Genomic DNA, 27,092 nt, shown 5'->3' on the forward strand with positions numbered 1-27,092 from the left:
TCCGCACTCGTCATCACAAACTTCTTCAAACAACAATCGCCATGGCCATCTTTGGCAAGAGAAAGTCCGAAAAGGACAAGGACAAGGACAAGGACAAGCAGCCCGGATCCCAGATTCAGTCCTCCAATCCGAACAATGGCGACAGTGTTTCCTCCATGTCGCCTGCGATGGAATCATCAATCAAGCAATCGCAACAACAACAGCAACACCAGCAGCAGCAGTCGCCCTACTCCAGAGATGCTTCCGGTATCCCTACACCAGGTAGCTCCCACATGCAGAACAAAGGGTCTATATCAGGTCCTCCCAGCGGCGTCGGTCAGATGGGCAGTGGCTTTGCTTCCCTGCCCGGCCAGCCCGGCCCTTCCGGCATTCCAGCTCCCAACTCAGGTCCTCCCGGCGCCGCTTCCGGCTTTCGTTTCGGTGGTCCGGCTCCACGTCCTGATGGTCTGGGTTCTGGCATCCCTGCTCCCGGTCAAGGCTCTCTCCGCTCGCGCAAGGTGAGCGAGCAAGGCGCTCCCATCATACCTGGTCCTCCCGGCGGCTCCAATTTCGGCCTGGCAAACGTCGGAAGCCCATCAGGCGGCAGCGTCTCTGGTCTTCCTCCCGCATCGTCCGGCCTCGACGCTGGCCCTCCTCTCACAAACTCCAACCACGTTCCAAGCCAGTCCGTAGGCGACCGCGGCCGATCTCAGCAGGTCGTGTATCCTTGGAGCCAGCGCGGTCTCGTCATGAACCCACCCAAGTTCCTCGACGAGACACGCCAAGCTCCTCCCGGTGCTCTCAGCCCCTTCCCCTTCCCACGCTACGGCCACGCCGTCAACCAGGCCGCCAGTTCAACGGGCGAACTCTATCTTTTCGGTGGTCTCGTCCGCGAGAGCGTCAAGAACGACCTGTACACCATCTACGTCGACAAGCTCGTCTCGCAGCAACCTCCCAACTCACCGCCCGGTCAAGCTCCGGCTCCCGTTAACGCCAACTCGATCTATGCCAGTGCCACGCTCGTGCAGACCACGGGTGAGATCCCGCCTCCTCGTGTCGGCCACGCCACCGTCCTTGTTTCCAACGTCCTCATTCTCTGGGGTGGTGACACAAAGGTCCGCGCCGACGACAAGCAGGACGAGGGTCTCTACTTGCTCAACCTTAGCACCCGCGAATGGACCCGCGTTAAAGCCGGCGATGGTCCCGAGACGTGCCCTGTTGGAAGGTACGGCCACAGTGTTGCCATCGTCGGCTCGCGCTTCTTTGTCTTTGGCGGTCAGGTCGACGGCACCTTCATGAACGACCTCTGGTGCTTTGACCTCAACAGCCTCAAGGGAACCCCGACCTGGGAGTGCCTCAAGGCCAACGGCGACGCACCCCCCAAGCGAACCGGCCACGCCAGCGTCACATTCAAGGACAAAATCTACGTTTTTGGCGGTACCGACGGCCAGTACCACTACAACGATACCTGGTGCTACGACATTGCTACCAGCACCTGGAAGGAGCTCTCCTGCATCGGCTACATTCCTGTTCCGCGTGAAGGCCACGCCGCCTGCCTCGTCGACGACGTCATGTACATCTTTGGTGGACGCGGCGTCGATGGTAAAGATCTCGGCGATCTGGCCAGCTTCAAGATCACCAACCAGCGCTGGTACATGTTTGCCAACATGGGTCCCTCTCCCAGCGGCCGCTCCGGCCATGCCATGTCAACCTTCCAGAACAAGGTCGTGGTACTCGGAGGCGAAAGCTTTACGGGAGCAAAGCCAGACGATCCTGCCATCTTGCATGTGCTCGACACGGCCAAGATAAAGTATCCCACCGACAATGCTTCGCAGATTAAGAGCCCTGCTGCTGGCTCCCAGCTTTCCAAGTCCAACATCACCTCGCCTGGTTCCATTTTTCCTGCCGGCGCTGCCGGAGCCGCCGCCGCTGGACCTACCTCACAAGCTCCTGGTCAAATCGGTTCTGTGCGCGGCGCGATGTCTCCTGTTGCAGAAATCGACGAGCGCCAGAGAGCCACCTCCCCAACCGCGCGTTCAGCATCTGGTCCCATTCACGGTGGCACGCCTACATCTCCTGACCGAGGTATCAACCAGACCTTTGCAGCACAGCAACAACAGCAGCAGCAGCCGCAGCAGCAGCAGCAGACGATCCCGGGCCCTGGCGTCGGTGCCACACAGATCCAGCCGCAATTCCAAGGGCAGTCGCCAGCACCGCAACAGCTGTCCAATCAGCCTCCTTTCAAGTCGCTCCAATCATCGCAATCACCTTACCAGCAGCCACCGTTTGCTGCCGCCGGGGTCAACGGCGGTCCTCCGCTCGGTGCCACCAGCCCTCCTTCGAGCAATCAACAACATCAGGCCCAGCTGCCTCAGCAAGTCCAATCGCCTCAACAGACCCAGCCTCATCCATATGCTCAGCACGTGGGTCCAGGTGCTGGACCCGTTGCCGCGCCTGGATCCGGTCCGGCCCCCTATGGCGGTCCACGCAGTCAGCGCTCTATCGAGAACATGCGTGCGGGAGGCGCTCTTTCGCCCACCAACATGAACTCGATGCGAAGCATCAATGGCGTCGTCAGCAAGATGGACTCGCCTGCCACAGCGCCTCAGGACGGCTTCCACTACGGCCGTACCACCAGCCCGCCGGGGACCAACGGATACATGTCGCCTCAGACCGTCCCTGCTGAGGTCGATGCGCTGCGCAAGCGAGAGGCTTGGTACAAAGCGGCGCTGGCTCTGGCTGTCAAGAAGGGCTTTGTCGAACCCGACCAGCTCAACGCAGGCGACATCAGCATGACCGACACGCAGAGCGTCACCTCGGAGCGCGTAAGCCTCGACGGAATCGACACCGGTGCCGAGGGCAGCGACAAGGATCGAGTGCTTAAGACGCTCATATCACTCAAAGCGCAGCTCGCCGGCGCCAAGGCCACCATTGCGCAACAGGCGCAGGGAGAGGCGGATCGCCACGCCGAGTCTGACCGAGCTCGCTCGGCTGCGCTGCAAGAAGCTGCCTACTACCGTGCCAAGCTGTCGGCGATCGAGTCTGGCAATGGCGATGAAGTGACGCGTCTCGACCGCGAGCGCGCAAGTAAGCTCGAGAAGTCGCTGGCCGATGCCCTCCGCGAGAGCGCTCGTTTCGAGCGCCAGGTCTCCTCGCTCCGTGAGCAGGCTAAGCTCGAGCAACAGCTCCGCAACTCGGCCGAAGAGAGGTTGTCCGAGACCGCCAAACGAGCCATGGCAGCCGAGGCGGCTCAGATGAAGGCGTACGACGAGCTCTCATCTCTGCAGAAGCGCAACTACACTGCCGAGAGTGCGCTGCGCGAACACACAGAGCAGGTGACTACGCTCTCCTCGCTGGCGGCGCGCCACAAGGCAGACCACGAGCATGCGTCCGGCCAGCTGGAGGAGGCGAGGGCCAGCGTCGCCGCACATCTGGCAGCCCTGACGCAGCTGCAGACGGCTCACGCCGCCGTCACGACGAGAGCGGGCGAATACGAGCGGCTGCACGACGACCAGCGCAGCCTGCTCCAACAGCAACAGCAGACGATTGCGGATCTGCGCGCACAGCTCGAAGCCAAGTCGAGCGAAGCTTCGAGCCACGCTTCGAGAGCTGTTGAGCTCGAGACACTTGCCAGGCAGCACCGACAGGAGGCCGAGGCGCACCGCATGGCCGCCACAGATGGCCTGGCGGCGCTTCTTGCCAAGAGAGACCAGACGCCGACGCGCGACCTTGGCGCTTCTGGCGCTGTGCCTGCGCATGTCGAGGACAAGATGAGGGCGCTCGAGGACGAGGTGGAGTCGCTGCGACAGCTGCACGCAGATGCATGCCAGATGGCCGACGAGCACTCGAGCTCGCTGCAAGACATGCAGGATCGCCACCTCACCATGGAGAGGCAGCACACGAGTCTGCGCTCGGAAGTGACGGCGCTTCGAAGTCAGCTCGCCGTCGCTCTGCAGGAAGCGGCGCGGCTCAAGGATGTGGCGAGCTCCAAGGATCTCGAGCTGCGCGACCGCAACCGCTCCATCGAGGCAGCGCAGGTCAAGTCGAGCCTGCTCAAGCAATTCATGGCGGAACGCGGCGTGAGCGTGCCCAACGACGACGAGCTGAGCGTCAAGTCGGGCTATGCCGACCGACGTATCCGCGAGCTCGAGGAAGAGATCGACGCGCGAGCACGAGAAATGCAAGAAGCAGAGCACCGCCTGCAGGATTCGGAAAGCCGCGTGGAAGAACTCACGCGCGAACTGGAGCATCACGCCTCGCTCACGGCTAGCCGTGGCACGGCGGACAACACCAGCGTCGCTGACGCCGAGCGACGGGCACAGCTTGCGGAGCACGAGCTGGCCGAGACCACCGCCTCGTACAAGGAGAGGATGGCGCAACTCGAGAACGACTACCAGACAGCGGTGCAATTTGTCAAGGGCACCGAGAAGATGCTGCGAAGGATGAAGGACGAGCTGACCAAGTACAAGACGGAGAACGCCAGCTTGCAGAACGAGCTGGCGACGGTGCGTGCGCATGGCGGCGGCGGACGATTGAGCACGGACGATGGTGCACGCTCCGAAGAGGCGGCGCGCGACATTGAGGCGCTGCGAAGTCATTTGGCAGATGTCACGCAGCAGAGCGAGGAGATTGCTGCCGAGAACCGGGAGCTGGAGCGCAAGGTGGCGCAGCTCGTCGCTGAACAGCAGCAACACCGAGGCTCCCTGGACAAGGCGCGTGAAGCGGGCACAGGAGGCTCGTCGGACGGCGTGCAATCGGGCCGCAAGGTGACGGAGCTTGAGAGCGAGGTGGCACGGCTTCAAGCAAGCTTGCAAGAGTCGCGCAAGGAGGTGGAGAAGACGCTCGAGCTCAACGAGCATCTTCAGAAGCAGATCAGTTCGAGCCCAGTGCCCAAGGGCCACGAGGAAGGCGGAGGCCATGACTCGACAGCGTTGACGCAGTCGCTCAGCGCAGCACAGACGAGCAACGAGCAGCTGAAACGCGACAATGCCAACCTGACGCAGCGATTGCAGGAGCTGGACGACAAGTTCCAGCTGCTGCTGGGACGCATCGAGTCGACGCACGAGGACGGCGGGGAGCGGGTCCGCGACAGCATGGCGTACGGCAGCATCGCGTCGGAGCTGGACAAGTGGGAGCGCGACCGCTCTCTGGGAGAGGCGGACGCGTATGGACTTGGCGGACAGCAACAAGCATCGCATGCGTCGGCGACTTCGCAGCTGCCATCCGCGGCCCCGCCGCTGTCGAGTGCTGAAGCATATGCCACCAAAGCAGAGCACTGATGTCAAGGTCACCTACATCGTCTCGAGCTCTAGCATCTTCCCTTTTCTGCTTATCCAAGATGGCAGCTTGACGGCCTGCTGCTTTCAAATACAGGTGTGATGAGCACCAACCCAGATTTCTTCTTTTGACAACGTTTCTATACGACGATCCGGGCTCTTGTTCCTTTTGTAACACGCCTGACCTTCCTTCCCCTTAGTAGGAAGGTGACTTGGGCGTGCATGTTGTACAATGCTTTTTGTTTCAGGCCTGCTCACCTGCATCGAAGCAGGGGCCAGGCTTGCGATGATGTTTTTTTAATGAATATGATGACCTTTTTCTACACGACGCTTCTGTCACTGTGTGTGACCTCTGAGATTGAAGGGGTCGAGAAGAACCGTTGGAAGCCAAGCAGTAGGAGGTACGCCGACTCGCGGCGTAGCACCGTGGAAGAGCATTTGAAAGGGTCCGACTTCGTGTTCCGACACGCTTGCTCTGGCTTTGGCCGTTGGTTGGTTGCACTGCGAGACGCTGTCATTCGACCGCTTGAATTCGAAATGAAACCTGAAAAAGGAGTTCCGGCGCCCAGCTTCGCCCGGTTTCTGCCTGCCAGTTTTGTGCGATTTGAAAGCGGTGTGTCGTCGGTAGAGTTTGGACAAGGCGGCTGAATGAATACAGATTTTGACGTGATTTTAGCGAGCGAAAGAGAGAAGCAAGGAGCTGAGGCTTTTGGCTGGCATGGACCAAAAAAAGGGGGTTTTCGACGGGGGCTCGAGAGCTGGGATCGAATTTGTCCAGTTGCAAGCGCTGATCGTGGCAGTTGTCTGGCTCTGAAACACACACCCACTCTCTCTCTGCCAACGCGGGCAGAGAGCCAGAGGCGGCGGCTGCCTTTGACTTTCCATCGAACCCTGGAAAACCGAGTTGGCCAGCGAGTTGGACTTTGTTGCAGTGACTTGTCCCACACACCACACACCACGCACATTCCTCGCCATCGTCTGCTCTGCGTGCTTTTGCTTGACCACCACCTTCATCACCTACCACCTTCAACAATCTCGTCCCTACACCATTTCGCAGTGCTGAAGGGGTTCTGCCTTTGCGTTCAAACAAAGTGACGATTTCGCATCTCCAAATTACTCAAACGCAGCTTCAGTGTCAACTGTGACATCGCAGCCTTTCAGTAGAGGTGAAGCGCACCCATACGAACTGAACTCGTTCAGGAACATCGTCGATCTCGTTTTCTGGAAGGAAGCATATCCTTGCAATTCAACCGTGTTACCGCAACCGCACTGCATCGCTAACGGTAGCTGCGCTCCGCTTTCTCGATCCGAACGATCTCACTGCAGCTTCCACAAGCGGAGCACATCGACTGCAACCACCGCACACTACGTCCAACTGATCCAGCGGCGACTCCTCCATGCACACCACCATGACTCGATTCCTGCCCGTCTTGTACGCCGCGCTCTGGGCGCTGCTCTGCATCGATGGAGCCTTCGCACCCGACCCGCCCGCGTTCACACCTGGCCTCGCGACATCTGCATCAGCGACGTCAGGACAAGCGTCGAATACAGCTACGTCGATTAATATCCCACCGTCAGCACCCATAGGAGGTATCACGGTGACGCAACCCATCCAGACGGCGGATCCGTCGTTCTACAAGATTGCCAAGGGCGTCGATGTCACATTCGGGTGGAACTTCACCTCGGTGCTGCAATACCCCAAGACGCTCACGGTGCAGGCCTACTGCTCGGAAAATCTGGTGACTTACGACTTGGCCACCAACCTGCCCGGTACGGCCACGAGCGTGGTGTGGTCCCCTTACAACTACTCGACAAGCGTAGAATCTTTGAACCCGAACCTGTCGCAGTTGATCGCGGCGTCGTACCGTCTGCAGATCTACGACGAGCGCGGCTTGTCAGTCGGCGCTTCTCCGGGATTGATGCAGCCCAACACGAAGGTCGAATTCGCTCTGTACAACCCGCAGGCGTATACGCCGCTGGCGAGTGGTTGGTCCTGTGCGGCATGCAGCGGGGCGAGTGGGCTGAGGGCCATGCACCCGGCGTTTATTGGGCTGATCGCGACGGTGGTTATTGCGGTTGCATCCGGGTGGGGCTTACTCTCGAGGCAAGCTGGGCTGGGCGGTTTTGCGGATGACGAGTAGGGTTGCTGTCGACTCTTCCGGCCTTGTCACTGCAGCACCTTTGTTGTAGCCGCTTCCTATGGTTTCTAGCACATCGCATTGCTCACTTTTCTGCTAATGGACACTCTTCTTCTGTAATTTGATCATGGTGCATGCCGAGCATGTGGACGTCGCTGTATGGCAACGGCCGCCCGCCCTCTTGATTGAGCTTGAGCCAGGGTCGTTCTCTTCTGCGAGGCCGTCCGTGCCTGCAGATTGATGCATCTCGAACAGCGGAGAACAAATGCCTCTGATCACCGATTGCACGCGGGCTTTTTGTGCATGTGAGATCGAGCAAGAAGATGGCTTGACTGCACGTGACGCTGTACGCGTTCAACACGTCGCGGTTCAAGGAGGAAAATCCTTTTGCGAAGATCAACCGCGTAAATTCAGACCGCGAAAAATTCTTTTGGCTGGCAGCGGCGCCGAGGACTCCCACTGCTCTAGTCGTGCCCGCGTGTGCGTGCCTGTCAAGGAGAGGCATATATGCTACACAGAGGTCCTTGTAAGCTCCTTTTGTACCGATACTGTGGTCAAAGTGACGAGTCACGGACGCACTGCGAACAGTTGCCTCTCCGATAGTGATGACCATCATGGAACGAGCAAGTGCGAATAGCGGCGGGCTCTCGAAGTTGGCGGGTGTACCGCTCAGCCGCTGAGGCTAGCATCGGTCAACGCAGTCTCTGTCGACTCGATTAACTCAATGGTTTGCAATCAGAACCGCCGTGAACGCGAACAGAAGTGGCAGAAAAGAGGGAGGGGCAAGAGTGTCGCGCTCGGTAGGGATTCCGGCAGAAAAAGTTCGCTGATGCTGCTGGTAACGTGCCTCGGCTTTCAAGCGACTACTACCAAGCCTCCGCTCGCGCATGCCAACGTCTTCCTCTGCTCACGTCACATGTCCTCTGGCCCTCTTACCTCCACGGCGACAACAGCATACAGGGCCTATGTGTGTTGAGTGGACAGCATCGGAAGCAGTTGCCTCGAACAAGCGCGCGCCGCCGTGAAGGCTACACCCCGAAGCGCAGCAAAGCCGAGCGATTTGATTTGAAAGTGCTTTTTCCGAGCGAGCGAAAGTGTTACTCTTTTTTCTATTGTCACTCTGTGCACTCGGAGCTGTCACCTTGGTAGACGATTTTCACTGCAAATACAAAAAACAGAACTTCAGCAGGCGGAGAGGGTGTATGAGCAGTGAACTTCTTCCTCTCCCGCTTTGAAGTGATTGGGGTCTCCGGTGTGATGCTTCCAGGGACGGAAGAGAGCCTTGTCGCATTACAAACCAGTGTTCTGCTGCGATGCTTTCGATCCACCATTGCGTCAAGCAAAGACAAGAGTGCGCGGCTCTTGCAACGCAGCGGCCTGTATGCGATGCGATGCGATCGAATGGCATGTGTTGTATTTTTTGTTTAGCATTTGATGCATTCTGAACCCTCGGAGACGCGCATTTCGAGCATCACCGAGAGGAATCTGTCCTTTCGAGCGTGGCTGGCTGTGCGTTGGATTTTTGACGTTCGGCTTGCCCTCTCTCTCACACATACACACTCTCACTGCGCCTCGATCTCTTTCTCTCCGACGTGCTTTGTTTTGTATTCTTCCCTCATCCTTCCTCCTTCTGCTCTCGCCTCCCCCTCCCCTCCCCACGACAAGCTGTCTGCATGCCGCTGCTGGTCACTCGGCCTTGCCATCGCATCTTCAACAACAACAACGCCTTTGGTGCTTATTCGGGCTTTCTTTCCCCTTGCCTGCCGTCACTTCCACTCTCGGTCTTGGCCCAACACCATCGTCATCTTCCCTCCTACTACTAAACACAACACTCGTCAGGCGCTGTCCAACGGCACTGCATCGGCATCGCTAACCACATCGACGCTCAGCTCCAGACCGCTGACTCCATCACGATCGCCACCCAGCAGCCTCGCCCCCTCTCCTCGTCCTTCTCTCGCTCGCTACTTCTCTGTCCGCGCTCTTCGCAACCTCGCTCGCCCCTTCTCTGCATCACGGCTTGCGCTGCTTCCTTGCCACCTTCACCAACCAGCACTTTCCTCCCCGAGCCGAGCCGAGCCGCGTCGCGTCTGCCATTATCGCCGCCCTTCGTAAACACCTTGCTCCTCTACCTCGGACTGCCCTTCCCGCTTCCCCTGTTCTTTGCTCTTTAGTGCCTGCACCTCGATCTCCTGCACCGAAGCCATTTTAGCAACCATTCAAGCCCAGAGCCGCCTGACCTTCTGCTCGAGTAGCTTATCCTCAACCCGCATAGGATCGACGCTGCATCCAATTGCTCTTTCTCTTGACTTCTTTGCGTAAGTATTCGTCCGGACCTCTGCTCTCCTTCCTTCCTTGCCCTCCCTTGCCGCCTCTGGACTCGTGCAGCACTTGCAGCTCTGCATGAAAGCAGCATGGCTTCAGTGCATCCGCTCCCCTCCTTACCACTCGTCCATCTTGTCCTCTGTTCGTGTTGATTCCCTCCCTCCCTCCTTCCCTCAACCATTCCGCGCCGCTGCTCTCCTACCTTCGTCTGGCCCCCTTCCTCCTTCCTTCCTTTTCCGCTCTCCTGCTCTTGCTTCGTACCTGCTTGTGTAGTTCGACAATCAACGTGATCTGCTCTTGCTTGCATCTACCTCCTCAGCTCGCACTTGGCAATTGCATGCCGACACGTTTTGCAAGTCAGCTCGCATCCACTCTACCACCATCCTTCTCACTCTCTTCACCATCGTCCCTGACCACCTCCATCGTCCTCGTCGCTTTAACTAGCATCAGTCTCTACACTTCACACTCTACCACTACATTTACAGGACATCTTGACCTCGAACACTCTCGCCAACCCTTTCCCAGCTGGACGCTCTTGACTGACCGAATCATCATAATCACCATCTCTCTCTCCTTCTTTCTTCACCTTATCACGCGTCCTCACACTGTCTCCCTCGCCACCCGTGATCATCGCACGGGCATCTGCGCATATTGAACACGCCTCACATCCATAACCGGCCGCATACACCCCGGCTATACCCACAATGCAGGCCGAACCATCACAAGCATCCCACGCTGCCTTGGGTGTAACCAGCGGTGCTTCGCCTCAATCCACATCGCCTTACCTAACTGCAGTACCTTACGGCTTCTTTGCGTCTCCTGCCCAGTCGGTGCTGTTTGATCCAACAAACCAGCAACAATCTCGGCATCTTCAACAACAGCAGCAGCAGGGACAGCCGCCACAGCCTAGCTTTGCCAACGCCGACGGCTCTTTCCAGCACGCCGCCGCTCACAGCTTTCAGACTCTGGCAAACGACTCAAACGCTTCGTCACACGACGCTGCCTATCGCGTCCCCGCCATCCCACGCGCTGTGCAGGCAATCGACTACAGCAACCCTTACCACCAGCTCGACTCGCACATGCAGCAGCAGCAACCACAACAACACGCATCGCATCCGGTTCCGTACACTCATCACTACGCATCTACTTCCTACTCGGCGTTGGCTGGTCCATCTCCAGTAGCAGCGTTTACCCCGGACCTTTCTTCGCACCCATACGCACACTCTGACATGGGCATGATGCCACCCACTGCTGGCCTGCCCATGATGCGCTATAACTCCTTCGGCATGTCGACCGACGACATGTCGCGTGCAAGCTCTTCCAACGGCACGCCTGGTCCCATGACCCAACAGGACATCGACAATTTGCTCGCCATGTCGCGTGCCCAGGCAGGCAGCCACGGTGACGCCAGCGCCTTTCCTTGCACCTACTGCGACAAGGTCTACACGGGTAAACACGCGCGCAGCATCTGGCGTCGCCACCTTCAGGACAAGCACAACATCCCACTCAGCGCCCAGCCACGCCGAACGCGCTGGGACGGCGATGTCAATCGTCCCAAGAATGCTGAAGAGCGTCGTGCACGCATGCTCGAGAGCAAACGTCGATGGGCAAGGAAGAAGCGCCTCCAAGAGAAGCAGGCGGCCCAAGGCGGCCACTCGGGTTCTGGCAGCACGCCCATGCCCGACGATTCGGACGACGACGGCGCTGATGATGGCGACGACGGTGCCGATGCCGATGTATCCAGCATGTCGATGTCGATGTCATTTTCGCGCGACACCGACGACTCCTTACCGTTTGCCCACGTCCCCGCTCAAGCGAACAGGAGAGCCTCGCTCAAGGCTCCTGAAGCTGCACAGTGGGCGACTGCTCCCGAAGCTCAGTTCTTCGCCGCCTCCCAAGAGGAGCTCGGCCGCCCAGCCAAGAGACAGGCTTTGGCTCCCTCGACCGCATACAACATCGCAGGGCCAAGCCCGGTGTCTGGCCAATTCCCAGCGCAGATGCCCTCGGTTCCTTTCGGCGCTCATGAGACGGGGCCGGGCGCAACCATGTACTCAAGCTCGCCCATGCGTCGATCCGGCCTGCCTCTGGCTCCTGTCTCCCAGCAAGGCGGTGGTCTTCAGATCCTTTCCAACGCGAATGCAAGCTTCAGCTCCAACAGCAGCGACTATTCTCAGCCCAACTCGGCCAGCTTCTTCAATGACAGCTTCGCCGGCAACATGAGCAACGCCGGCAGCGACTCTGCTAACACCTCGATCGACACTCCCGCCACCAAATGGCCCGCCCTGCCCCCACTTGACGGTCCTGCCGACAAGGAGGCCGCGGCTCGTGCCATCGAGGCGGAAGCAGGCGTCATGGACGACTCTCAGCCTCGACCACCGAAGGGCGACACTCGTGATGCGGCTATCCAGCTTCTAGCGCTGCGATCGGGCTCCAATTCGCCGACAGACGATCGCGAGATGAGCGTGAGGCGAAGGGATGCGATCGAGGACGCTCCTTGGAGCTCGACACCGAGTCGCGGCAAGGCTACCTCTGAACATGCAGCCCTCACGGCTCTGTCGTGCTCGTCCACAGCAGCAGAGACGGGCAGAAAGGGTGGTGCACTGGACGACCTCTGTCTCAGCCCATCCCCCATTTCTCGCACCCTTGCATCGGGAGCAACGGCAGTGCGAGCCATGCCTGTCACCACACCTGGACCTGCTATTCGTGGAAGCGATAATCCTTTCAGCCTCGACAAGCACAAAATTTCACCTTACGAGGGCAGACGCAAACTCAGCTACTCTGGCGCGCCCGCCTCGCCCACCGCCTCGCCGACGCATCTCACCTTTGGAGGTGTCGGCATGGACAGGAGCCTTTCATCTTCCAGCGCGGCCTCGACTGGCGTCAAGCTGGCCCCGCTTGTCAGCACTCCCATCCGCCCTTCGTCGCAAGGTCAACACGCAGCTGATGCTGAGATGGCGGCAGAGCGTACCAAGATGGACGCCTTGCCACCCTTGCTTGGATCCGCAAGCAAGAAGACGGTGAGCGCGCCGGTGATGTCGACGCCCTTCTCGAAGCCTATGGCTGGGTTGGGCTACTCTGCGCTTCGCCGTGGTGTAGGCGCGATAGCCTCAGGTCCCAACGCTCAAATGGCTTCGATGACGTCTTCGGTGCGACCATCGCCTTCGCGTCACCACTCGGACGACCAGTTTAGCTCCCCTCAGCACCTCAACCTCACCGAGAGTCTTGGCTTGGCACCGCACTCGATCTCGCGCACTTCTTCTTACGCTTCTGCCTGCTATGCTTCTTCTCTTGGTTTGACCCCGAGCGTTGCTGCAATGTCCGGCGGCTTGATCTCGGGCACGCCTTTCCACTCGGGACTTGGTGCGCTGAGCGGACTAGGAGGCTTCACGCCTCTGTCCACCGCCAAAGTTGGTTTGGCAGGTGGAGTTGGGTTCTGGCCCGAGTCGACACGAAAGTCCGGCACCAAGGGTGCCAGCTCGCTCCTGCACGCCGACAACAACTCGCCAACTGTCTACAAGTCGGCATCAGCATCGTCGTCATCGTCGTCGGCCTCAGCATCGCAGCAACAATCGTCTGCCCGCGCCTCGGCCTCGCGCCTCAGCGGCAGCGGCAAACGCAAGTTATCGGCACTGTCCAGACCCAGCGCCACCAAAGCTGGCGGCGCGGCTTCGCCTGTGATGGGTGGAGGCAAGGGGGACGTCTTTGGCGCGAACTGCCGTAAGGAACAGGTTGCGGGTGCTGCACCTAGCAGCGACGACACGTTTGGTGACGATGACGACGACGACGACGAGAATCTCATCATGTCGATTGGCGCGCTGGACACGCCTTCGAGGCCGGCAGTGATGCGGAAGCTGGCGAGGAGCAAGAGTGCCGCTGAGCACAAGTTACTCTCGCCTTCTTCGGCAAAGGGTAGTGGTGGCGTAATGGCGCAGGAGAGGTCGCCGTTGAGGGCGATTAAACTGAACTAGCTTGCTCAAGATATACGTATTCTGTTGATGCTTCTTTAACGTTAATCGATATCTTACTACCTGCACTGGTACTGGTTCTGAGCTCACGCTGTCACACGCGCGACTTGTTTTGGTCGAAAGATCATCGCTTGGACGATTCACTTGTTTGTGTTTGTGCCAAAGACGATTTTCTCATTACGATTGCTACTCAGTTCGACGGTAGGTGAAGGTGCTCCTTGCGCGTGGTGAGTGAAGGTGTGTCTTGTGCAAGTGTGAACGTGATCAACTGGCGGGCAGAGGGATGTGGGATGAGGAAGGTGGCACGCACCTTCAACGTGTCTTCTTCTCTCCTTGCTACATGCCCGCCGCCGTCTTGTATCTGGAACCGCTTATTCGTCGCATTGCAGTTTCGCACGAAAGCCATCTAGCGTTGCTGCTCGATCGGAGCGGGCGGGAAATGCCGATCGAGCGTTCTGCGCAATGCCTTCCTCAGCTTGTTGGTGAGGCCCGGGGTGGCTTTCGTGTAGGTCAGGACAGTGTGGGCGTCCGAGGAACCCACGCTTGTGCCGATGTCGCCTAGGTACTCGAAGCGTACGTTTGAGCTGCGGGAGGAGAGATGCGTTTGATTAGTACGGCGAAATTGGTGCGCAGGGTGTGCAGGGTAACAGGGGAAAGGAGAGCGAGCGGGCGAAAGGGATACGGAGCGAGGGGTGGGGAAGAGAGAGACGTACAGGTAAGTTCGGGGATGGGCAGCGGCAGCAGAGTCGCGTTGATGTATCTGCGAAGGCAGTTGTTGGACGTCGTTGTCGTTCTGGCTTGCGCTGCCTCGTCGGGTCGCTCGGCGCTGGCTTGTAGGGGGCGTGGAAGAGCGACCACTGGCTACGACGATCACATCGTCATGGTCGCTCTCCGACTCGCTAGCCTCGTCCGACGACGTTGAGATTTCTGTAACAATCGGCTGGGCAGTCTGGGTAGAAGTGGTCGACACACGCTGTGGCCCGAGAGCGGCGACGGCACCCGTGCTGCGCGCATTCGAGACAGGCACGCGAGCTCTCGAAGTGGTCCCGGTGGAACGAGCGACGCCTGGCACACACGCAGCCTCCATCCCGCGCACGGTAGGCGAGAAGGCAAATGAATCGTCCATCACCACGTCCGCATCCGCGCGCTCCCTCTGACGCGCCGCCCTACGCATATCGACACCAACCACACCGCCCAGCGCAGGCCATGCGCGATGCTGTGCCGCCGGGACCGACAGCGATCTAGCCGGCCTGACATACGGGCTCACGCTGCCGTCTCGACGGCGAGCTGCGAACACCGCGAGAGGGGGCACGGGGGTGGGGGAGCGCATCGAGATGGGCAGGCGAGGCGCGGTCGAGCGCGAGTGGATGCGCGTCCCCGGTGTGCCGCGACGGAGGCGGTTAGGTGCGGTGGGGATGGTGCCGCGAGCAAGAGGGCTGCCCGCGGGCGTAGAAGGTCCAGTAGGGCTGGAAGCGGTGATCGCGGCTGGCGTGGACGGTCGAGTGGGACCCAAAGAAGGAGGAGCGCCAGGCGTGCAAGATCGGACTGGAACCGAGGACAAAACCGCAGGCGCGGGCGAGGAACGCCCCACGAGGGAAGGTGCCTGGTCCTCGTCCTTAATCTCGATGAAGACCCTGTTGTTTACCCGAAGAGACATGTCGTTATCCTCATTCTTGACAGCGACAGATGCAGCCCTCGGGGCCTTCATAGGGAGAGTCGCCACACAGGTGTTCGACTCTGCCGTTCGAGGAAGAGGTCGAGCGCTCGAAGCACGCACAGGACCTGTTGCCTCAAACGTCGTCGCCAAGCGGTCGAAAAGAGTTCCCTGGCTGCTGGTGAGGGTCGATGCTTGGTACAGATCGCCTGGGGTGCTAGTGAGGTCGATGACTGATACAGATCGTCCCTTCTGCGCAGGCCACGGTTCAAGTGTTGTATCAGTACACTTCGCGCCAAAACCTTTGAGTCAGAGAAATGAAAGGAAAGACTCACACGACTAGCTGAAGAAGAAAGAGACCCTGCAACATTTGCGGCGATTCCGCTAAGCCGCGTAGATGGCGTGGGTGTGCGAGGGCTGTCGAAAGCGGGATCCTGCTTTTCGACCGTTCGTCGATCGGTAGAGTCGCTGCGGACCGTGGTTCCCGTGCGCGCTGTCGATGGGGTCAGAGTCGTGCTCGAGGTAGATGACGTAGGAGTCGAGGGACTCACGGTTGCACGAGGTGTGTTCGGGTGGGCAGGGGTAGAGGCATTAGTCATTTTAGCTCCTCGTCTCTGAAAGAGATAGGACTTGTCGGGGCAGAGGTAGAGTGACGAGCAAGACCAGGCGTCCGGCAGGCAGTGTGAGAGAGAGAGGGGGGAAGAGGCCTCGTCTCAGAACGAAAGGGCACATATATGCACCTCCCTTGCAACCACAACCAAGCCTCATCCTCAAACGCCAAACAATGCCTTGGCTCAAACCTCTTTACCTTCCGCCGCACAACGCTTTCGCTGGAGACTGTTCCCGCACAAAGCATCCGACCTCACTCTGCGGAGCTTTCTCTTTCATGCTCTGTCTTCTTTCAGAAAGCGTACGAACCAGTTCAGTCATCATGGCGACCTCAAGCATACTTTTCTGTAAGTAAAGAATGCTGCCGCGGTTGAACGAAGCTGACATGCTGAAATTGCATGCGGTCTAATCGAGGCCGACAGCCCAGACCTCGAGGCCGTAGCACTCGAACCTTCCCTCGCCATCCGTCTTGCCTTTGCCTCTAGCCTTGCCATCGCAAAGTATCTCGTTATCGAATGCCGGACAGCATGATGAGATCCCTTTCTCCAGTGCGCCATCCACCCACAGCCCGAACTTGCCCTCCCCTCCACCTACGCTCAAGAATGTCGATTCGGACAACACCATGTAATCGTTCTTTCCTGTCCATCGGTACTTCTCGACGCTTCGATCCTCCTCCTTCGGTGCAGAAGTGGTCTTCCAAAGGAAGCACTCACCGGAGCCATAATAGTGCTGCTGCGGTCGCAGCTTTTCGTTGACAAACGCCCCAAAGACGTTATCGTTCTCGTCCTTGATGGCGATAACGAGACCTGCATCCGAAATGCTGCTGAGACCGCCACCGACGTGCATCTTCCGACCGCCATTTTGCGCAGCACGTGCCCCGAGAGCTCGTTGCGTTTCGCGAGATGCACCCCTCAACCACCCTTCGGCCGTGCCGCCGTCATCACCGGCATTGCTAGATTGGTTGCCGGATACCGAACGTCCCACTTTGGTCGGGTCAAGACCAGCTGCAACCCGATGGTACATCGTCTGCAGAGAGATCCCGTGCTGGTCGAGCGAATAGAGCAGACTCCATCGTTTGCCGAGTTGCAATCGGGGCGGCAGCAAGGCCTGGATTCTGGCAGCGTGGAAGGACTCGATCACCGTTTCCGTTTCCTCGCGACGATTCGACAGAGCCACGGCAATGGCGCGCTTCTCCTTTTCGTCAAGCGTCCAGTGGCCCGTGTTCCATTTGCGAGTGGAGGTTGTATCGAACCCTGGCGCGCCAGAGATGGGAGCAGTGGCTGCGTGAACTGGCCCGCGACGAAGAATTCCACTCGAAGTCACGGAGGACGACATGGACCCGCTAACACCGCCGAGCGCGCCTGAGCTGGTAGATGCAAAGATATCTCTCGCACGAAGCGGTGCTGTGCCTGAGTGGGCCGCCGAAGGTGCGGCTGCGCCAGCGGAAAAGCCACTGGATGATGCTGCCGATGACGAGCCGAAGGGCGTGTTCTGGCTGTAGTCGGATGCATGCGGAAGAGTTCCGCTGCCGCGTCGGTTCAAATCTGAGTTGTGTCTGTCGCCGCTGCCGCTGCCTCTGCCACTGGCACGCTCTTGCGAGTCCGCCTTTTCCGCTGGAGCATTACTTGCGATCAGCAATCCTCCTCCGGGGTTCGAGACTGGCGCGTGATAATCCGCTGAGGCGCGACCTTCTTCCGCCTCATCTACTGGCACAATAAAGTCACTGGTGCTTGGCAAGTGGCTGACGAGCTCATTTTGAATCCCACGCAGCGTCGTCCACGTCTTTTTCAGGCTGCCTGTCCAGCTTGACGGTGAGGCGGGTGAGATGGATGCAGAAGTAGCATCTCGTCGCTGGTCGCCCTGTCTAGAGCCGCCTTCGCTGTTGATGGGCTTTGGCTGAGCGCTCGGACCAAAGTAGGAATCTGTAGTCTTGGCCGATGACGATGAGGGAGGTAAGGGGCTTGTTCGAGCATCGTGCATGCTTTCGAGCTGATCTGGCTCGAGCACCAACGGACTAGTCCTTCCCAGAGCTGCTTGCGGTGCGCGCTCGAAACGGGAAAAGAAGTCGTCTTCGGTAGAGTTGACGGGATTTGCGGCATTCTTGCGTTTCTGCTGCTGCTGTTTTTTCTCCTCGAGCTGCTTTTCCACAGCGCGAAGGTCGATGATGGGTGGCGAAGGCACCCGAGTGGGGTTGGTTGCTACTTCGAAGGCGTCGAAAAAAGCATCGTCCGCAGGGTTGGGTGCGGTGGCTCCTCCGGCTTTGGAGGAGGATGAAGGATCAGACGCGCCCGACTGCGAGCTTTGAGAAGGAAGGGTATGCGCAGCCAAGAACGAGCTCCAGTCAGCCCATTCGGACGATGCGCCTCTTCCGCTGACTTTGCGTCCCGCCATCGGCCTGGAAGCCGCGCGCCCCGCTGAAGATGGAGGCCCCATTGCTCCCGCTGGACGCTCGCTTAAGCTCGGAGCATGCGTCTCGACGGGTGAAAAGCTGGTAACCATGTCTGCGTCCGCCCACTCTTCTAGGTCTTCGTCGTTGATCCGTTGTGGAGATTGTGAGGACGAGCTGATCCGTGTGCGGGTTGGTGAAGTAAAGGAGAGTGAAGATGAAGCTCCTTGATTGTCGAGAGAGTCTGAAAGCCCGGGGTCGAAACTGGAGGGAAAGGCAGTGGACGAGTCGACGAAGGACCCGAAGCCATCAGACTCGGTTCTTGCATGGCCCGAGGATTCAGAGACGGAGCCTCTGCCTCGCCGACGCAACGAAGACTCGGGTGACGCCATTGTGGTCGAACGATTGGAGATGCAAGCCTGAGGCTATCACAGAGCCATGGTCGGTAGCTGTTGCAGGCGATGTGAGGAGTTGTTGTCGGAGCAGGACGTAGCCTTGAGCTGCCGGCGGTTCGGCGTGCAGACGGCTAATCTGCGTCGTCGTTCTGACACAAATAAGGCGAGCGAGCACAAGCGTGCCTCAGGGGGATCTTGGAAGGTGAGACCCTTCGTTGCAGCGATACGTTGACCGTTGGCAGTGATGGTGCAAAGCAAAGAAGTTGGTCACGGAGTGGAGAGAGGAAACTTCGCAAGACCCGCCTGAACACTGCACAGTCACGAATTTCGCCCAGTAGCGACTCCGCAGCAGAGCAACACACGCATATCCGCTGTACATAAAGAAACACTCAGCTAGCGACACATCGGTCTGTGCGCGGCACACTATTTGCGCACTTTTCGCTCGCAGCTCCTCGCGCTCTCCTTTGTCCCATGAACCAACATTCCCACGAATCCCACCAAGCAGGCTTCACACTTCATTCGCATCGCTTGCGCAGGCTTGTCAACGTAGAGTGGGCCAATCAAGGTGATGTTACAGCTAGAGCACGCCAAAGGAGTGCAAGAAAAGAGACCAAAGAAAGCGACAGATGAAAACGAAGGAGGCGGTGGACGTCAAGTCGTGCAAAAACAGGGAAATGGTTGTATGAACGAGTCGCGGATCGCAGCCTTTGATTAGAAATTGTGGTTGTTTACTGGTAGAAGTGAAGATCGAACGCCGTCTTCCAAGCCACCGCCTCTTCCGGCGACGATGCGGCAAGGTACAGAATCTCGGAGCGATCTACGATGCGCAGATTCACTCCACCGAGAACCTCGACGGGTCGAATTAGTTTGAGCATCGATCGAAGCAACACGGGCGCGTTGGCATCTTTGCTCCTCGCCTGCTCGGTGCACAAAACCGCGACATCGCTACAGAGGATCAGAGACATGCTTTGGTTCTCGGTCACTTGCTGTAAGTGGTCGGCGGACAGCACATGATTCTGGCCCGACACGACTTGAGCCGGCGACAAGGCGCCATAGCTCTGCCGCTGCTCGGCACTACCGTCCGAAGCGCTTCGATTGCATCGAACAAAGCCTGGGATGCGACGCACCACACGCTTGAGCTGCAAAGATCCGTCCTTGAGCAGGCGACGGTGAGGCTGCACCAGGGGTCCCTCGATGTGTCCACGGATGCGGTACTGCCACGCCAGCAATCGTCGATCCTGCTCGGATTGACGTTTGCTCTCGTTGACCTTGGATGCAATCTGCGTGACATGCTCCAGCGCCATTGCAAGCGCATCGCCATCCGCCAGTCGAGTCGTGTCCGTGCTCTTGACCAGATCCTCGAGCAACAGGCGATATCGAGGGATGCGCTGCACGGGAAGCAGCAGATAGCTCTCCACGTTGAGCTGAGTATGACGAGGATGAGTGCGGCAACGCTTCATGAACGTCTTGATCTTCTTACGCTGCGACGGAGACAGATGAGTGTCTGAGCCATAAAGGCCAGAGGCAGAGTTTGCACTTATCATGCCGTTCGCGTGTATGGCTGTGGCAGCACCTTGCTGCGCAGACAGGGCTCCGAATGCCTGCAAGGCGCTGTAGCCGGAAGCGCCACGCAACGAAAGACCACCGCCGTTGCCAGCTGTGGTTGTCGCCATCCATGCACTGATCCTGTCTTGCGCAGAGTCGCAGTTGTTGATGTAGCTCGTGTACATCTTGAAGAATGCCGCGTGCGTCGAAAACACCGAGGCCACCTTCTCCGCCACCGCCGCAGTCTCCTCAGGTGCCATATCGCCGGGCGAATCCTGGTCGTGCTCAAGCACTGGCCTCGCCATCGCTACCAGAGATGGGAGGAACACAGTACGATGGAACTGCAGCAGAGCTTCGACGTTGCCAAAGACAGCACGGTGCTCGCCAGGCGGAATTACTGGGACACCGCTGTTGCCGTCGGCAGGCGCCATGGCAGGTTTGGCATAGATGTCGACCAGCTCACCCAGTCCTTTCACGTAGGTGCGCTCGGTCGACACGATTTCGGCAATGATGCGGAATCGTCTCACCGAGTCGTCCTTGCTGCACCGAGCTGTGCTGAGACGCGCCGGCTCACTTGAGGCTCCTTCCGAAATGGAGCTGGCCGCCGTGCTGATAACGTACTCTCCGCCTGAATCTCGCGACTTGGTTGAAGGATTGCTCGACTCTGCGCGATGCATGCTGGGTCTGCGCGAAGATCCGTTCGCATCGCGAAGGTGCGCAAGCGCGCTCTTGCTGGGTCCTACAACCGACGTTGCTTCGCTGCGTGCGGCAGTGAGATCGTCGAGATCGCGGAGGTAGTGCATAAGCGCACGAAGGCGATTACGGTGCATGGCAAGGCTCTCTTCATCCATCTCCTGGGACGAGGAAGGCGCCGCGGTAGAACCCTTCAATTCCGATGTGATGGGAACAGCGGCAGCAGCTGCATTTGCAAAGGCCTGTACCGGTAAGAAGCTGCGTCTGCGCGCTTTTTTCGCGTCCGAGTCTGAATGAAATGGCTGCAAGAGCCTAACTGGCTCCGGAAGCATCCGGGGACGGGAGGGTGCTTCGAGCGGCGTCATAGGCGCGTTACGGTTGACGGGATTCTCACCGACTGCCTGAGCAAGACTGCGAGACACCTCGACGATCGAAGGACAGATGGGCTCGGATTGAGACGGAGTCGTCGCAGCAGCGGCTGCCCCGCTCCTCGAGATCGAATTGGACCTCGCAGCGCCATTAGACGAGCGAAGGGATTTACGCGAAGCTTTTGGCGACGAAAATCGGCTCTCGCTTGGACTCGTCGTATGGTCGTTGTATGCTACACCAAGTCTCTGGCTCGAGGCCTTGCGTCCGATCTTCTTGAGGAATCCGCCCCACTTGCCTCCACCGGGGGTATGCGAATCCGCTTCGTCGGCAAACGAGAGTCTGGTGATTCGATCCTCGTATGCGGTGGTGGGCCGCGACTGTGCACCCTTTGGGCTGACGTGTCCGCTATCGTCGCTCTGGAAATCGGGAGTCGACGCCGGTGGAGTCGAAGATCCAAAGGGACCGCTGAGCATGCTCTGCAGGTCATTCGCGCTGCGCATCCGAGCCATGAGGGGGCGTTCCGACACCTGCTGAAGGTTGAAATGGTTGGCGCTGCTCGAACATACTTGCATGCTTGGGGCATGCTCAATCTGCTGCGCCTGTGCTGGCTGCGAGGAGCGTTCAAGTGGCTCAGGGGCCTGTGAGAGCAACGGTGCTACAATGTCCTGCCACGGCCCGCGGAAGTGATTGCCCTCGACAAAGAGGTTGTTGAGCTTTGACATGCGGTAGAGCCAGCTAGGCAAGAAGACAAGCTGATTGTTTCGGATGCTAAGGCGCTGAAGCACCTGAAGCTGAATGAGGCTCGAGGGAAGGTGGTGCAGTCCGATGCGGTCAGCTGAAAGGATTCGGAGAGCGCGAAGGTTTAGGATCCAATCTGGTAAGTGGTCGGCTGGATTACCGGAAATGTCGAGTTCTTCGAGTGCGATGCATGCGCCAATGGCGTCTGGAAGGCGTTGCAGACCACAGTTGGACAGGTCGAGGACCAGCAGATTGGTGGTTTGTGGCAACATGCGTTCCAAGACTTCAGCGAGGCCCTCTGTCTGGTTGCAGCTGAGCAAAAGGTGCGTAGTGTTGGGGCCAGTCTCGGCCTCGATCTGCGCCAGAGTCAGATCACTGCCCTGGACGATCGTAGCGCTGCCGTCCTCAGCTGTCTGTACCGCCCTCGACTCGTCACCATCCAACTCGGCACTCTCGTCGAAATCGTAGAGGCCCTCCTCCCAGCGCATCCTGCTCGTGTAAGCACCGACAATGTGACTGAACTCGCCGTTTTGGAGAAAACTGTTGATCGAGGCGTCTGACACCCTGCGCGCACGCGAAGCAGCAGACGAGGTTCGCAACGAAGGTTCTCGCGTGGTTCTGATTGGCGAGTCGTGCTCGGACTCGGTGTCTGGCGTCGACGGCACAGCTATGATCGAGTTGCTGAGATCACATATGGTTGTGATGCGGTCCAAGGTTGGGCGAGCGGGCCTTCGAGTTGCACATCCTGGGCTCTGGGCCGGGGGTGTCAGCGGCGACCCGCTTTTCGGAGAACCTCGCATGGATCGGGCAGAAGGCGAGTAGTGCAGCGAAGTAGTGCGCGGCGGGCTCTGCAAGACACTGAGGTTGCCGATGCCTGCACTGTTCGACGACATTGGTGGAAGTCCCGGAGTGAAGCGTCCTGAGTTGGATGCCGAAGAAGAGTTCGAAAGCGCAGGTGAATGCAAATGCTTTGAAGTGTCGTATGTTGTCTGGCGATAACTGGCTGAATCTGAAGAGCAACGGATACGTGAGTCGCGACGAAGCGGGATGTCGAGATTTACCGATGTAGAGGACGAGACAGAAGCAACAGCAGCAGCGATGTCCTCGCCGGCTGACGAGACGGGGGTGACATCACTTAGTGCGCGCTGCATGCTTGGGCTGACATTCGAGCCCAAGGGTCGCAGGCCGCCCTCTCCGTTCGCATACGATTGCGAAGGGAGACCAGAGAAGGGAGAGACATCTACACGCCTGGTCCAGGAAGGAGCGCGATGATGCGAAAAAGGACCTTGCATGGCCTTTGCACTGCCGGGAAGCATGGGCGAAGGCAGGACGGGAGCAGCACTGGATCTTCGACTAGAGGTGTCGTGTTCAAAGTCAGAAGTGATGCCAAGACCTACCGAGTCCTCGTCAAGCTCCTCGGTGGTGTCGCATATGTCTCCGCCTTTGGTAGCCACATGGCCGGCCGCGTCATCTGATGCGAAGAGGGCGTATTGTGCGCAGGCGGGGCTGGTGGCGCAACTGGCCATGCTGCGCTCGGTCCACAGGGAGGTCTGGGTTGAAGACGAGTCGCGAACCGAATAGTCGGAGGAGAAGCGAGTGTGATGCGAGCTGAGCCTTTGACTGGCAGGAGAAGACTGGCCACTGTGGCCATGCTGACTGCCAGCAGGGGGGAACGGTGAGGGCTCGAAGAGCTTGGCCGACTCGACAGAGCTCAGACGAGGAGGGGCAGCAGGTGGATTCTTGCTACTGTCTGGGCTCGTCTTCCACTGTGTCGGGAGGGACGGGCGCGCCGCTCTGCGAACAGAGCTCGAGGGAGACCCGGACGACATGTTTAAGGACTGTGCAGATCGAATCGTCGACCTTGGGGATTCTGGCATGAGCCGTGGCGAATAAAACTCTTGCGGCGGCGAGGATGTTGGACTGGACGTTGCAATGCTGGCGCCGTCTTTGAAAGCTATAATACCAGGCATGTTCGAGATCAGACCCGAATCGAAGAGAAAAATGACAATACGGAAAGCAGGATCAGTTTCAGGGTTGCTTCGAGCTCTCGTTGGTAGATAAAGCAACTTACAGTCCACTCGCTGACGCTGCGTGAGATGCGGAGCTGTGCCGGGTCGAGCACCGGCCGGCGCGCGAGCAAAGAGTTGACTCTCGGGCGTATCTGGGCCGAAGTCGAGGAAAGACGCGGTGCTGCCACTTGATCTCGAGCGCAAGGCGTGTGTGAGGAAGACGGAATCTGCGCTCGACTCACCCTCGACAGAGGCGGACTCTGCCCAGCTGCACGGGAAGGTGGGACGAGCTGGAAGAGCCTTGATGGTCTTGGCAGCGTAGGATGTTGAAGCAGCTGGGTGTGTCGCTGCGTCGGACGACGGAGGCCGGGAAGAAGGCGAAGGTGATGGTGGTGGCGGTGATGGGAGCGACTTTTCGGATAGCAAAGGGATCGGTTTGGCCCGAGGAGTGAGCTGAGAGGTGGACATGATGTCTCTGGTGGCACTAATCTCGCAGTGTCAAAGAGCACTGGATACGTCTACTTTGGAGCAGCACCCATGCAGCCGCGAAGCTTGCAGAAGCAGCAGCAAAGAGGCTTTCGTTGCCCTAAAATGCAGCAGGCAAAATCGCGTCGTATGTGGCAGAAGGGATCTTGCGCTACTTTCCTCTGAGGAAGCGACCTAGCAGCACAGCCGTCCAGTCGGATTGCCGCTGTATAGCCTTTCTTGCACCGGCTCGGCAAAGAGTACGTGGTTGAGAGACGTAGTGTGGCGATGCGATGCGAAACGAAATCTGGAGTGAGGTCGAGTGAGTCAAGAATGAAGTTGAGCGCCGGGTTGAAGTGTCGAGACAACGGCGGACCTGCTGCGATGCTTCCTCAGCAACCGGAAGAGCCGAGCGGGCGGTGAGAGGCCTGTGCTGCTGCGTCGGGTAGACACCGACAGTGTCAGTTATCTTGCACAAGAGAAGGGGGCCCTAGACGGATCGGATTGTCCGTGTCTCGATGCGAGAAGACTTTTGCGAATCGTTAGAATGAGGGAAGGGAAAGTCAACCTTGTCGTCGCGTGGACGATCTTGACTCGAAATGAAACAGGGTGCTGCTGTAAGTGTATGGCACACTTTCCGCTTTAGAGTTATAGCTGTCGTCGGGAGTGCGCATCGATCGAGATGGTGTCGACGACGAGATGAACCTTCGAGCTTGTTTGTTCGGCGGGAAGCGGAGGTGACGGCGTATGGTGTATAAAGGGAAGCTGGATTGTGAATGACGACTTGTCGATGTTGACGGTCGCAAAGAGGAGCGATGGCAGCTATCACCGCTGGTCCTTAGTTGAGAGGAGCCGATCGAAATTGCAAGGCGGGTTATCACCGCGAACTCCAAGAACAGTCTGGGACGATGGGAGGAAGAGGGCCAAAAAAGTGGGTGGTGATGGCGAAAGGCGCCGGAACTTTGCGCGAGACAGAAGATTTCTCGTTGAAGCACCCACCAAATTTTGTCGATGAAGGTGGTCGGTTGGAACAGAACCCAAGGTGATGGAGAGGACGTGGGATGCAACGGCGGCGAATGATCCTCGGGGTCGAGCGAAGCGCAGAGATGCTGCTGGCTGTTCTCGTAGCGATGACGGGTGGCAACCAAGAGCAGTCGCGCGGTGCAGTTCAACTCAAAGTTCGAGGGGCCCTGGTCAATGGCGATGAGCAACAGCACCAACCAGCAAGATCAAGGGCAGCAAGCTTACTTCGCACCTGCAGATCTTTGCAGCACCGCAGAGTCGGAAGACAATGCAGCACCCTCGTTGCTTCTGTATCGTCACACACTAACTACGCTCGCTCGACCTCCTTGCGACCTTTTTTTTTTCATGGCACCAAAGTACTGGATGCGAGACGTTCGAAGAAGCCGTCGGGCGGAATCGCTGAGCGTGGCGATGTGGTTGAGAAGAAACGGGTCCAGCTGGCCCTCAAAAGCATGTGCAGCTCGTACAGAAGCGAGCTCAGAATCTGTGCACAACCAGGAGCGGAGAGCAATTGCTCTTGAAACCGCAAAGGATATCCCACCCACCACGCTCCGCCATCTGAGACATTTGGGATTCTTCTTGTCTCGCTGTCTGTCTCTGTGTCGGTTTCATCCTACTTCCTGCTTCTTTCGACGGGAAAATACGATTAGAATTAAAAACTAAAATTGAGAATCACGCAAACTGGCAAAGACTCGCTTCGCACCGCATGCATGCATCGCTGAAAGACGTGGCAAGCTCTCCTGCTTTCCTGGGAAAAATCGAGGGTCTCCGGCGTTTACATCAAGTCGTCCATACACAACGGAGAGAGCCCCCAAGAGAAGCTGCTGTTGATCCTGAACACTGCTTTGGCACAAACATTCTGGTCGACGCAGAGTGCAGATCAAGACACCTTTTTGCGCGCTCATGGCTCGGCGACGCCCAAGCCGCTAGCATTTACTGGTTGAGCGGAGCTCTCGTTCCTTGACGCCGCAGCAGCACGCCTACGCCCCGCCAGACTCTTCTTTCGATGCTAATGTACAAACACTTAGCAAACGAAAACACACACCTTCCTAATCAATCATCCTGTATCCTTGAGTAGCTCCTTACTATCATCGCCATACCTCACCATCAAGAGCCGATGATTGATGAAGGACGTTCGGACGCTGATCCCTCGCTCATATGCCGCTCGAGAAATGCCCGTCACCGCTTGAGAGCTAGGTTTGGCTTGACCGACGTCTCATTCACGTTGCTTTCTTTGCTTGCTTCTCTGCATGGTGTCGGCGGAAGCGCTGTTGTCATCGATCCTGGTCCAAAAGTCAACCAAGATCCCGACTCGCATCAAGGGTCAGCGCTCGCCTGCTTGTTTTTCTCTCATCCTTTCCGGCATTGCAGCCTTGCGCAATTAGCATTGGCGGCGCGGCTAGACTCGTGAAAGACGAGATGAATATCTTTGCACTGAACTACTGTGGTTTGAGCTGCGGACAAAGCACTTGTCTGGGCACGCCACCAACAGCCCCTGCAGCCTCTATGCCTTGCTTGTTCCGCTT

General features: G+C 58.4%; 6 protein-coding genes across 6 annotated transcripts; 3 read left to right on the plus strand and 3 right to left on the minus strand.

Annotated features, from left to right (window-relative positions):
• Window positions 1-41: 41 nt before the first annotated feature.
• Window positions 42-5,258, plus strand: EX895_000966 (uncharacterized protein; the record flags this gene model as incomplete). The annotated part of the gene is made up of 1 exon (XM_029881566.1): window positions 42-5,258. One exon carries the CDS (start codon window positions 42-44, stop codon window positions 5,256-5,258), a length of 5,217 nt encoding a protein of 1,738 aa, XP_029742952.1.
• Window positions 5,259-6,652: 1,394 nt separating this feature from the next.
• On the plus strand, window positions 6,653-7,396 carry EX895_000967 (uncharacterized protein; the record flags this gene model as incomplete). The annotated part of the gene is made up of 1 exon (XM_029881567.1): window positions 6,653-7,396. One exon carries the CDS (start codon window positions 6,653-6,655, stop codon window positions 7,394-7,396), a length of 744 nt encoding a protein of 247 aa, XP_029742953.1.
• Window positions 7,397-10,419: 3,023 nt separating this feature from the next.
• Window positions 10,420-13,683, plus strand: EX895_000968 (uncharacterized protein; the record flags this gene model as incomplete). The annotated part of the gene is made up of 1 exon (XM_029881568.1): window positions 10,420-13,683. One exon carries the CDS (start codon window positions 10,420-10,422, stop codon window positions 13,681-13,683), a length of 3,264 nt encoding a protein of 1,087 aa, XP_029742954.1.
• A 403-nt stretch (window positions 13,684-14,086) lies between these two features.
• On the minus strand, window positions 14,087-15,933 carry EX895_000969 (uncharacterized protein; the record flags this gene model as incomplete). Its single annotated transcript, XM_029881569.1, has 3 exons — window positions 14,087-14,264; window positions 14,394-15,586; window positions 15,670-15,933. The coding sequence occupies 3 exons, from the start codon at window positions 15,931-15,933 to the stop codon at window positions 14,087-14,089; spliced, it is 1,635 nt and encodes a 544-aa protein (XP_029742955.1).
• A 415-nt stretch (window positions 15,934-16,348) lies between these two features.
• On the minus strand, window positions 16,349-18,721 carry EX895_000970 (uncharacterized protein; the record flags this gene model as incomplete). Its single annotated transcript, XM_029881570.1, has 1 exon — window positions 16,349-18,721. The coding sequence occupies one exon, from the start codon at window positions 18,719-18,721 to the stop codon at window positions 16,349-16,351; it is 2,373 nt and encodes a 790-aa protein (XP_029742956.1).
• Window positions 18,722-19,452: 731 nt separating this feature from the next.
• EX895_000971 (uncharacterized protein) lies at window positions 19,453-24,546 on the minus strand (the record flags this gene model as incomplete). The annotated part of the gene is made up of 2 exons (XM_029881571.1): window positions 19,453-24,023; window positions 24,141-24,546. 2 exons carry the CDS (start codon window positions 24,544-24,546, stop codon window positions 19,453-19,455), a joined length of 4,977 nt encoding a protein of 1,658 aa, XP_029742957.1.
• Between the last annotated feature and the right edge of the window lie 2,546 nt (window positions 24,547-27,092).

This window comes from Sporisorium graminicola, chromosome SGRAM_1 (genome assembly GCF_005498985.1).
Source record: "Sporisorium graminicola strain CBS 10092 chromosome SGRAM_1, whole genome shotgun sequence".
NCBI lineage: Eukaryota > Fungi > Basidiomycota > Ustilaginomycetes > Ustilaginales > Ustilaginaceae > Sporisorium > Sporisorium graminicola.